The following is a 12,673-nucleotide window of genomic DNA, read 5'->3' as shown; positions in this document are numbered from 1 at the left end:
CAATGGATGAATTAATCAAGTAATGTTCCCTTCCAACACAACTAAACAACAAACAAATGCTTGCTCACCAGTGGTGACGCAATCGTAGGGGCATGCAGTTATTTCGGATAACTCTCACCCCGACGACAGCGTCGAAAAATAATCAAATTATGCATTTGCGCCATACTGGACACATTTTATACTTAATATTCTACAGTTTGTAGAAATTAGTGTTATCTACTGCAGTAAGCTTAACTGGCGAGCAAGCATCGTCCCACTAGGCCGGGACGAAAATACCGAGTCGAATCACAGAAAGTTAACCATAAACTAATGATAAATATAAGAGCTCGGACATCGACAAAAATCACACACTCCAGACGACGGGGGAAGAGAGGAAGGAAAGCTGCTGGGCTCAACAAATTTTGTTATGGATTGGGTTAAGGTTAGGGTTGGGATCAGATGAGAGGGTTAGGGTTTCGAATAGTCGTTCAGGACCAGCTAGATAAGAGAAGGGGTTGAAAAAGTCACGTGACAGTCGAGTGTAGAGTGATTAATCATCATTCATAAATTTCACTGTTTCAATTAATATAAAGTTGTAGGTTTATAACCTACCAGGACGCGCGCCGAATTGGATTCGTCGACTTCACCTAACCATGTGCTTTCGCGCCACTGCGGGCGCGCCTGTTTCACAAGTCAAGAGGCGGGCGCACGCTACTGCAAGCGCAAGGGCTCTGGATAGAGCAAAGCGCGTCACGCAGTACGCGTATACACATGGCTATGTGAAATGATTATGGACATAAATATAATAGCCTTAGTCCTTTAAACTCTTGTAATGCATGCAAGAGGCCCACATACAGCTGGACGTTATCGTGTTACACATTGAATTTGCATTATTCACACTTAGAGGCAACTTTTGGTACCAAATTTATCAAAATCAAAGACAACAAAATTCTGTGCCAACTCATGGCGCCTATTACATATATAAATCGGTTTCTTGCATTTTTAACCAGGTAAAATCAGTCCAATCATTTTGAAACCACTTTTAATCGATTCTACGGTCAAAAATACGTCTAGTATGGTGTATATGGGGTCCCTAGCGTATCGAGCAGACAATGCCCGTAAGAGCCTCTACTAATATTAATAGACTATTAATGATTAATCAATTTTACACCGTAGTATAAAAATCGAGCACTAAAGCAAATATCGTTACATTTTCACAATAATACGTTATGAAATTTTGTGTTATTGTTGCATTTTAGAACATGACATCTTTTGCCTCTATTTGATTATTGTTTTTGGAAAACAATTTTATTATTGTTTACTATGATTTCATGCATCCAAATTGATTTGGGGTTGCATGCTTTATCCCTAAAAAGTCGAATCTGTACTACGTGACATACTCATGCACCATAGTCTAGTACACTGAGAACCTAATCAACTAGTTGATTCTTGTGCTGTGCCATATCACGTGATCTGATAATCACTCAATCAGGTTTACTGATAAACAAAAATGCTTGAAAACTTCGTCATTTTGTCTCTTTAATTCACATCATTTTTTGGATCAGTTGCAGCATTTAATGATCATATGTAATATACTAGAATAGAGTTTCTGGAATGTTTGCAAAAAAATACAGGTTGATTCAAATAGAATGTTGGGATTTACAATGGCGCTCCATCTTTGCATATTTAGATAATAAAAATATTTAAAAATTAATTTTGGTCAAATGGGCATGGGCATCAATGAGCATTGATGTCTTGAGGGCTTTGCCCATTTATCAAATCCTTAAAAACGTCCGAAACTTTAGTTTAAATGAAAATAATATAACACCATTGCGTTCGCCGTCCTCAAATTAATATAAGGACTGATTTTGACCAATTTCAACCAGACAATTATGAAAATGAAGCTAATTTTGCACATTTATTCCTCAAATTTTTGTTCAAATGGGCATGGGCATCGATGGGTTGCCTGCCCCCCCCCCCCATCAAAGTAACAAGTCTCAAATATGAAGCATGGCTATGTAATAGGTTGGAAGGTTGTATACTAACTTTTGACCTCCCCCAGCTCAGCCTGTATCTTCATTAAATGGAGGAGAAATGCCTTTTTAAGCTTTATTCAGGCAGGCACTAGTCCCCTCTCCCCAAGTTACTAGTCTCAAATATGGAACATGGCTATGTAATAAGTTGGAAGGTTGCATACTAACTTTTGACCTCCCCCAGCTCAGCCTGGTCCCATTTGTCAATGCCTCATTATAATAATGTATGTTTCAATAGGATAGCAACGTATTACTGTCGCTGATGATACAACCATTCTTTCACCACAAATCTTGAAAATTGAATTGACTGAGAATGCCACCACCACCACCACCGCCACCTCCGCCACCACCTGCGGCACCAAAACCACCTGCAGCCCCAAAGTAAGTCAATGCAATCTTTATGGTCATAAGTAATAATTAATCATTTTGTTTTGTTCGAAATTGATGTATTGTAAAGTTGAAAGATTAGGTTAGGATTAATTAAAACTGCTAAATGGAATTTGAAACCTCTGGCAACACTTTACAGCAAAATTTTCTACACTGATATTTTTCTCAGAGCAGCAAAAGGTAAACCAACGGGTGGGGGTGGAGGGGACAGGAACAACTTATTGGCTTCTATTCAAGGTGGAGCAAGGCTTAAGAAAACCGTCACCAACGACAGAAGTTCACCAATAGTTGGAGGTGTGTGATGATTTATTGATATTTTAAAATTTTAAAGCATCATTTACAAATTTCTTACATGCTGTAATAGAGTAATAGGTCTGATCATTGATGTGAAAATAATAATTGGAATTAACAACTTAACAATTTTCATAATTGCAGGAACAAAGCCCTCTGGGGGTGGCATTGGCCCACCTGGAGGTGGCGGCGGTGGTAGTGGTGGAGGAGGAGGAGGAGGTGGAGGAGGTCCTCCCATGGGTGGTATGGGCGGTATGGGAGGGTTATTTGCTGGCGGAATGCCAAAGCTGAAGCCTGCTGGTCAAAGAGGTTTCCTTTCTTATTTAACAAGCTTATTCCCTGCAATATATAGTGTGTTTGAGCAAATTATCTTGGTCATATATCAATCCTCAATTTTCTTTCTCATACACTTATCTTCAGGCGCTCCTAGAACAGGTGGTGCTATGAAGCCACCTGGTGCTTTGAGATCAGCTGAGCCAAAGCCTCCTGCCCCAGTCAATGACAGAAGTGGATCTGGATCCAATCAGCGAGGTGGTTTTCCTCCTCCACCACCATCCAATGATCGAGGTGGCCCTCCTCCTCCTTCAGCTCAGCGAAGTGGTCCCCCTCCTCCACCAGCTCAACGAGGTGGCCCCCCTCCTCCGCCAGCTCAGCGGGGTGGTCCTCCTCCATCACCAGCTCAGCGAGGTGGCCCCCCTCCTCCGCCAGCTCAACGAGGCGGCCCACCTCCACCACCTTCAAACTTACGTGGCCCACCAGCTCATCGAGGTGGCCCCCCTCCACCACCAGCTCAGCGGGGTGGCCCCCCTCCACCACCAGCTCAGCGAGGTGGCCCCCCTCCACCACCAGCTCAGCGGGGTGGTCCTCCTCCGCAATCTCAGAGAAGTAACCCTCCTCCTCCTCCTCCTGCTAATAATAGAAGCGGACCTCCTGCTCCACCACCTTCCAATAGAGGAGGTCCTCCACCCCCTCCTTCACGGGGTGGCGCCATGCCTCCCCCACCCGCTAGAGTTGAGGTACCTTCTGATTCTGTATCTCCTAAAAAATCTCGCTCAAACTTTTTAAAGAACATTTTCTCCTCACCTAAAAAATCACCCAAAAATGAGCACAGTCTAACACCTCCCCCTTCACCTCCGCCGCCCCCACCAAGCATTCCACAAGCACTTTCACCAAGCATTCCACAAGCACCTCCATCATCAGGTGGTGCTTTACTAAGCTCTATCCAGGCAGGTACTAGTTTGAAGAAAACAATAACTAATGATAGGAGTTCTCCGATGTTAGCGCCAGGAGGCTCTAAATCAGCTAATAAACAGTCGCCTTTGAGACCTCCAATCTCAAGTCATTCTAAATCATCTCAGCGACAGCAAGCACCTTCACCCCCAGCATGGACACCAGCACCTCCACCAATTAGAGCACCTCCATCAATTAAAGCACCTCCACCACCACTAGCTTCTTCGCAAGTGGGAGCACCTATATCCTCATCAGGTGGAGGAAAAAATGCCCTTTTAAGTTCTATTCAGGCAGGCACTAGTCTGAAGAAAACAGTAACAAATGATAGAAGTACACCCTTAGGGTCAGGAGGGACTAAAACAGCCTGTAGACAGTCGCCATTAACACCTCCAATATCAAGAAACACTGCTAGTTTCCCTAACAAATCTACCCAAGCAAGGGCGCCTCAACCAAAAACAAATGTACCACAACGAGCCCCACCTCCACCACCACCACCAGTTTCTTCACCAGTGCGAGCACCTATATCTTCATCAGGTGGAGGAAAAAATGCCCTTTTAAGTTCTATTCAGGCAGGCACTAGTCTGAAGAAAACAGTAACAAATGATAGAAGTACACCCTTAGGGTCAGGGGGGTCTAAACCAGCCCGTAGACAGTCGCCATTAACACCTCCAATATCAAGAAACACTGCTAGTTTCCCTAACAAATCTATTAAAGCACCTCCGCCATCACGGACGCCTCCACAAGGATGGGCACCTCCACCACCTCAAATAAATGCACCACAACGAGCCCCACCTCCACCACTAACAAATGTACCACAACGAGCCCCACCTCCACCTCCACCACTAACAAATGTACCACAACGAGCCCCACCTCCACCTCCACTACCATCAACACCACCACCTCCACGACCATCAGCTTCTTCACCAGTGCAAGCACCTATATCTTCATCTGGTGGAGGAAACAATGCCCTATTAAACTCGATTCAGGCAGGCACAAGTCTGAAGAAAACAGTAACAAATGACAGAAGTACACCATTGTTAGGGTCAGGAGGGTCTAAACCAGCTCCTAGACAGACTCCTTTAACACCACCAATTTCAAGAAGCACTGCATCTCAGCCAGGCAGGACACCTCCACCATTAAGAGTGCCCCCATCTCCAATTTCTCCACCCAGTCATGCGCCCTCACCATCTATTGATAGTCCTCCCAAGGCGTTTTCCCCAATGAATTTCTCGCCAGCACGCCCTGCGCCACCACCACCAACCTCTAGAGGAAGCCCTCATTCACCAACAACACAGCACTCTAGAGGAAGCCCTCATTCACTAACAACACGGCACTCTAGAGGAAGCCCTCATTCACCAACAACACAGCACTCTAGAGGAAGCCCTCATTCACTAACAACACGGCACTCTAGAGGAAGCCCTCATTCACCAACAACACAGCACTCTAGAGGAATCTCTCATTCACTAACAACACGGCACTCTAGAGGAAGCCCTCATTCACAAAGAAAAAGGTTCGCACCTTATCTTAAATTGTTTTGTCCAGGTGAACGATATGAGTAACGGACTGCCCCCACCCCCTCCCCCTTCTTCAAATAGGTAAATATTTAGTGCTTAATTTTGTGCTACATAGTTCAATCCCAGTTCAACATTCAGCACGTTTCTTGGTTGATATAATTAATTATCGCTATTCGCTAACTTGTTGGCAGTAAATTAGCATAACCGTCCTAAACCTAAAGTTATTGTCTCTACTGCTTCATGCCTACCCGAGCAGTATAAACCCTCTGTAACACCTACAGCTCACTTACCGTGCTACTTTGTACCCAGTAAACATACATTTGTTACTCAAGAAAACAACAATTTTATTTAGTTTAGTAAAAAGTAGTTGCTGGTGAGAACCTCATGAAAATATAAAACAGTAAATGTTATAGTGCAATATGACTATACACATACTGGTAGTAACTGTGCTGTACATTAGAGGTCTCCAACATTATATTTCCGACAAAATTCAGTTTAAGATAACCAGGAAGTTTGATTTTGTCGAAAATTATATCAATGGAACAAAAGTCACATTTTATGTGGTACATCATATCCTGTAGAAGTCTCCAGTTAGACCCGCTATCCGTACGGCGGGGTTCCACTGACGGACGTCCCAAGCCTCCCGGCAGTCCTAGGCCGGTGGGCAGTCCGCGGACCCCGCTGAAGTCTCCACGTGTGTTTGAGTCGCGCAGTTTCAGTGGGAGCCTGCCTAACTTGTGAGTTACATGTTGTTACCACGGTAACCATGTTGTTACCACGGTAACCATGTTGTTACCATGGTAACCATGTTGTTACCACGGTAACCATGTCGTTACCACGGTAACCATGTTGTTACCACGGTAACCATGTTGTTACCACGGTAACCATGTTGTTACCATGGTAACCATGTTGTTACCACGGTAACCATGTTGTTACCACGGTAACCATGTTGTTACCATGGTAACCATGTTGTTACCATGGTAACCATGTTGTTACCATGGTAACCAAGGAATGAGAGGGGTGTTCTCTGATTTTGTTTGATATAACCAGCCAGGAAAATGTACAGACAATATGAATTCTTGTGATTTTCAGACAAGTAATGTTTAAATCGTATCAGAGATTCCTTTGATTCAAGTAAACTCAAAGTGTTGTAGCCTTGAACTCTGTGCTTACTGAAAAGAAATTGAGGTTGGGCCAAAATCAGATACAATGTCCGGGGTAAAGCTAATTGATTGATTAAGTTAGTCCCGGATTTACTGATCCGGAGTTCGGTGTTTTACTGTAATAACAAAGCCCCCCTGCGATGGAGTCCGGATCACTATTGAAGCTTGACTATAATTTCCAAAAGAGATTGATCGCTCATATTTTATAATTCAATTCAGTTATAATTTAATTTGCATTGACAACTCACATTTATTTATAATTATTCAATTGTAAAACACTGATCCCTTGATTGATAATTGTGCTAAAAAGGAGCTAATTATATACTGATTGCTAATTTAAGGCTAATTTTGTACTTTGTCTTTAACAATGATTTGTTAATCATCAAACCATCAGTGATTACACAGGACACAACGCAACAGATGAGTATGTGATCTCGCTGCTCTGTTATAGTGACTGTTCTAATTAATGTCACGTGTTGTGTGACGTCATGTCACGTGTTGTGTGACGTCATGTCACGTGTTGTGTGTCGCCATGTCACGTGTTGTGTGACGTCATGTCACGTGGTGTGTGACGTCATGTCACGTGGTGTGTGACGTCGCGCTGAGTTGCTGTTTAATTTCCGTGTTGTTCTACTTGATTTTTATCAGCTGGTCCAGATACATATCTTAATGATCTCAAAGCTTTGATTTTAAAAAGATATGATGGAAATTCGCAGTGTACCATGTATTATAGTATACGATACATTGTAATTGTACATCCTATTTTTTACACAGCCAGTATAACTAGTAACTACTTACTATATTGTTAAAGTACTCAGGGCAAAACTTTACATTCCCATATCTGAAGAGAAGAGGAGTCTATATAAAGAGGAGTCTATAATATCGGCCTAGAATTTGTTATACAGTTAAAGTTAACAGCATGTCCCGATTCACATGATTATTACCAGCAGCTGATTCGTTAAAAACATGTGACAGTTCCGATGTTAAAACTGTACATAACTAGTTTAAAAACAGTAAGTGTGAATATTATTCCAGTAGCAGTAGTGAAAAGCTCTCGTTTCATCAGCGCAGTGCCAGTGTCACGCGGCGCAGCTCCAAGCGAAAGTTAGTGTGTGTGAGCGTGGTGAAATGCATGCGGAGGATCAATGATACACATGTGTGTAATTACATTTTAATTAATTGTGTAATTACATCGCTCTGCGTGGGGCTTGTTAGATTTCTCTTCTTATTTTGCTCACAGCACAATCCGTCATTACCAGGGACTTGTTGCCATGGTAACAAGGGACTTGTTGCCATGGTAACAAGAGACTTGTTGCCATGGTAACAAGGGACTTGTTGCCATGGTAATCAGGGACTTGTTGCCATGGTAATCAGGGACTTGTTGCCATGGTAACAAGGGACTTGTTGCCATGGTACCCGGGATTTGTTGCCATGGTACCCGGGACTTTTTGCCATGATAACAAGGGACTTGTTGCCATGGTAATCAGGGACTTCTTGCCATGGTACCAGGGACTTTTTGCCATGGTAACAAAGGACTTTTTTCCATGGTAATCAGGGACTTGTTGCCATGGTACCAGGGACTTGTTGCCATGGTACCAGGGACTTGTTGCCATGGTAACAAGGGACTTTTTTCCATGGTAATCAGGGACTTGTTGCCATGGTAACGAGGGACTTGTTGCCATGGTAACAAGGGACTTGTTGCCATGGTAACAAGGGACTTGTTGCCATGGTAACAAGGGACTTGTTGCCATGGTAATCAGGGACTTGTTGCCATGGTAATCAGGGACTTGTTGTCATGGTACCCGGGACTTGTTGCCATGGTACCCGGGACTTTTTGCCATGATAACAAGGGACTTGTTGTCATGGTAACAAGAGACTTGTTGCCATGGTAATCAGGGACTTGTTGCCATGGTACCAGGGACTTGTTGCCATGGTACCAGGGACTTTTTGCCATGGTAATCAGGGACTTGTTGCCATGGTACCAGGGACTTTTTGCCATGGTAACAAAGGACTTTTTTCCATGGTAATCAGGGACTTGTTGCCATGGTACCAGGGACTTGTTGCCATGGTACCAGGGACTTTTTGCCATGGTAACAAAGGACTTTTTTCCATGGTAACAAGGGACTTGTTGCCATGGTAACGAGGGACTTGTTGCCATGGTAACAAGGGACTTGTTGTCATGGTAACAAGAGACTTGTTGCCATGGTAATCAGGGACTTGTTGCCATGGTAATCAGGGACTTGTTGCCATGGTACCCGGGACTTGTTGCCATGGTACCCGGGACTTTTTGCCATGGTAACAAGGGACTTGTTGCCATGGTAACAAGGGACTTGTTGTCATGGTACCAGGGACTTGTTGACATTGTACCAGGGACTTGTTGTCATGGTACCCGGGACTTGTTGCCATGGTAACAAGGGACTTGTTGCCATGGTAACAAGGGACTTGTTGCCATGGTAACAGTGACCGGTATTATTAATGTAGCACCGAGTGAACAATGAAAATGTGTGTGATAAAGCGTGGGATTGCGTGATTGAAATGCTCTAATTCTCAGATCGGTAATACATTCTGCTGTACGGATCAGGTAAATTATATTAAACGTACACACATTCTGTTGTTACATCTGTAACATAATATGAAGCACATTACCTTGTACTTCCTTGCTTTTACATCTTATCTTGCATATTTTATTTGGCTTACATAATATTATCTTCCTATTTTCCCGTTTCCTAATTTAATTGGCAGCACTTTATGTGTCTTAAATTTACTTTAATATGTCTCAAATCTCGTTAGAAATGTAACGCCGTTCTTAAGCTCTACTCTCGGTGACTATGTGATATGTCGCACTAAATCCGTGCCTTTGATCATATTATGTTAAATTAAGCACAAAGAAATCAATTTCCCATCCACTAATACTTTCTATTGAGAATTTTGTTTCAATTTTGTTTCAATTTTGTTACAATTTTGTTACAATTTTGTTACAATTTTGTTGCAATTTTGTACATTGGAATGTGGTAAAATGTAATGCATACCAAAAACCACCTGCAGTTTACTAGTTATTACATTCCATTTCCTGAATCCCCCTCCAGTTGAACTAACCGCTTACTAAAATGGTGTAGAATAAAGGGGCACCCATTTAATTAATGTTTTCGGTTTTAACTTAATTCCCTACTGCATATAATAGTCGACTGCACGTGCTGTATGTTCGCTGAAAAGCACTAACTCATCATTAATGTATTAATGTATTTAAATTGTATTAAAAAGTTAATGTTTTATATAAATCTCCTTCCCTCAAAGTACCACGTTTTGATTTTAAATGTACAAATTACTCTGCTAATTTCCTTGTAGTTGATTCTTGTGGACAATAATCTTAGTACTCTATCAGAGTTAGTGTTCAGGCGTCCTCATTACCTGCACTGCCTAATTAACTAATTAACTAATTATATAATTGTTCTCAGAGCCCCCGCTCCTCCTCCCCCGGCTGTAGATCCTCCTCCTCCGCCGCGCCGCGGTTCTGGCGCTCCTCAGCGCGGATCTGGTGCCCCACAACGGAGCAGTTTACATGTAAGTCTGGGATTTTAACGTTCTCTCAGCAACACTGAGAGTATATATATTTCTCTGTAGTGATGTCATTAGTGCTTTGTGTATTGTACTTACATTGGGAGTTTCCTCTCCCCTTACCATTGATTCTAGTTTACAATCCAGCTAAACTGTAACTGTAAACTGTAGATCTTGTGGGTTTGATATAGAAACAATATGAGCTTGTAATAAGGGAGAATATATACAGGGTGGCCCAGAAGTAACTACCCACACGCAACCCTTTAATAACTCACGTAATTCTTCTTAGAATTGCACAGAAATTTCAGAGATTATAGATATGGGTCAAACGTAGATTTCCTGAAATTTGTGTTATGTTAGTTGTGTTATGTTAGTTGTGTTATGTTAGTTGTGTTATGTTAGTTGTGTTATGTTAGTTGTGTTATGTTAGTTGTGTTATGTTAGTTGTGTTATGTTAGTTGTGTTATGTTAGTTGTGTTATGTTAGTTGTGTTATGTTAGTTGTGTTATGTTAGTTGTGTTATGTTAGTTGTGTTATGTTAGTTGTGTTATGTTAGTTGCGTTATGTTAGTTGTGTTATTAAGTTGTGTTATGTTAGTTGTGTTATATTAGTTGTGTTATGTTGGTTGTGTTATGTTAGTTGTGTTATGTTAGTTGTGTTATGTTAGTTGTGTTATGTTAGTTGTGTTATGTTAGTTGTGTTATATTAGTTGTGTTATGTTGGTTGTGTTATGTTAGTTGTGTTATGTTAGTTGTGTTATGTTAGTTTTGTTATGTTAGTTGTGTTATGTTAGTTGTGTTATGTTAGTTGTGTTATGTTAGTTGTGTTATGTTAGTTGTGTTATTAAGTTGTACTTGTGTTATGTTAGTTGTGTTATTTAGTTATCTTACGAACTAACAGTATTTGTTTGCAGGGTATGCCACCGCCACCTCCCCCTCAAATGCCTAACGGTAAGTCAGGATGTGATTACCTGTAGTAAATAAGTTGCATAATTGAACACTTTCGCTTTTTGTCAAAATATCGAAATTTGTAGATGATTTCATTTCTATAATTATCCGAGAAATCACAAACGTTGCTTCTAGCAGCTTCTAACCCCATAAAATGATATAATATATGGTGTGTGAAAGTAACAACATTAAGTGTGGTGCTTGTACCTACAGTAATGTATTCAATGTTAGTAATACAGTTAGCAACATTGGCTTACACATATCATTATTACACAGTACACATTAAACACTTCATAATATACACTTTACACACACTTTATATACACTGTTGTAGTGATTTTGTAGTGCTGTGTATTACACGTCACACATACTCAATGTAGTACTAGTGACACTTATAAGATAATAGTCACACACACGAAACTCAAAACTGAACTTTCGATCGGTGACTATTGGAAATCCTACTATTTGAAATCCTACTAGATTTAGCTATATTAAGTGATGGACCAAAATCATGTCATGAGTTAAATTTTCCAAAAAATCACCCAAATTACGTCCAGTTACATTTCATACACCAAGACAAACTACTAGTTAGAAAAATAGTTTAACTTCACCTAAATGTGACAGCGTGTCAGCTATATAGTAGATAAAACAGCGAGCTGTGTAAACTAGTGTAAACTAAATATAACCTGGTTAATTTGAACATCGTGGGAGTGATCACGTCATGTCACGTGGTGTGTGACGTCATGTCACGTGGTGTGTGACGTCACGTCACGTGGTGTGTGACGTCATGTCATGTGTAGTTGAACACAGTGAACTAGTGTAAACTAAATATAACCTGGTTAATTTGAACATAAATATCAGGTCTGACCGGAGTGATCTGATGGCAATTAGATCAAGGAAATTAGTTGTGTTAAATAATTGCACTGTAACAATCCTACACTCATCTGTAACAAGCGTAGGCAGCAGCGTCATATTTAGTAGCGACCTAGGCAGCAGCGTCATATTTAGTAGCGACCTAGGCAGCAGCGTCATATTTAGGAGCGACCTAGGCAGCAGCGTCATATTTTGTGGCGACCTAGGTAGCAGTGTCATATTTAGTAGCGACCTAGGCAGCGTAGCCATCATATTTTGTAGCGACCTAGGCAGCAGCGTCATATTTAGTAGCGACCTAGGCAGCAGTGTCATATTTAGTAGCGACCTAGGCAGCGTGGCTGTCATATTTAGTGGCGATCTAGGCAGCGTGGCCGGCATATTTTGTAGCGACCTAGGCAGCAGCGTCATATTTAGTAGCGACCTAGCCAGCAGCGTCATATTTAGTAGCGACCTAGGCAGCAGCGTCATATTTAGTAGCGACCTAGCCAGCAGCGTCATATTTTGTAGCGACCTAGGCAGCAGTGTCATATTTAGTAGCGACCTAGGGGGGGGGGGGCCAATGACTACTTTTGGGGACTTGGGGAATTACGTCAACGATTTTACCCCGAGTCCCCATGATTTTTAGTCCCCATTAGTCCCCAAAAGTCTCCATTAGTCCCCATTTAGATTTCAAAAAATCTGGCTTCTCCAGACCAGATCGT

At 41.8% G+C, this 12,673-nt stretch overlaps 1 protein-coding gene across 2 annotated transcripts in view; it reads left to right on the top strand.

The window, feature by feature from the left end:
• The window catches only part of LOC134825215 (basic proline-rich protein-like), a 43,869-nt gene that overhangs the window by 22,345 nt on the left and 8,851 nt on the right, over positions 1 to 12,673 (top strand). The window contains exons 2-9 of one of the 2 annotated variants that reach the window (XM_063837368.1): positions 2,251 to 2,393; positions 2,569 to 2,693; positions 2,835 to 2,999; positions 3,111 to 3,706; positions 5,463 to 5,515; positions 9,149 to 9,178; positions 10,053 to 10,158; positions 11,066 to 11,102. In XM_063837368.1, the coding sequence (XP_063693438.1) occupies positions 2,326 to 2,393; positions 2,569 to 2,693; positions 2,835 to 2,999; positions 3,111 to 3,706; positions 5,463 to 5,515; positions 9,149 to 9,178; positions 10,053 to 10,158; positions 11,066 to 11,102 (1,180 nt within the window). In that variant the 5' untranslated portion in view covers positions 2,251 to 2,325. The remainder of the gene's footprint in view (positions 1 to 2,250; positions 2,394 to 2,568; positions 2,694 to 2,834; positions 3,000 to 3,110; positions 3,707 to 5,462; positions 5,516 to 9,148; positions 9,179 to 10,052; positions 10,159 to 11,065; positions 11,103 to 12,673) is intronic. The other variant, XM_063837369.1, reaches the window with a different exon arrangement.

Source organism: Bolinopsis microptera, chromosome 13 (assembly GCF_026151205.1).
Source record: "Bolinopsis microptera isolate Bmic1 chromosome 13, MBARI_Bmic_1.0, whole genome shotgun sequence".
Taxonomy (NCBI): Eukaryota; Metazoa; Ctenophora; class Tentaculata; order Lobata; family Bolinopsidae; genus Bolinopsis; species Bolinopsis microptera.
Note: the sequence above shows the minus strand (reverse complement) of the source record. Positions and strands in the feature narration are given on the sequence as shown.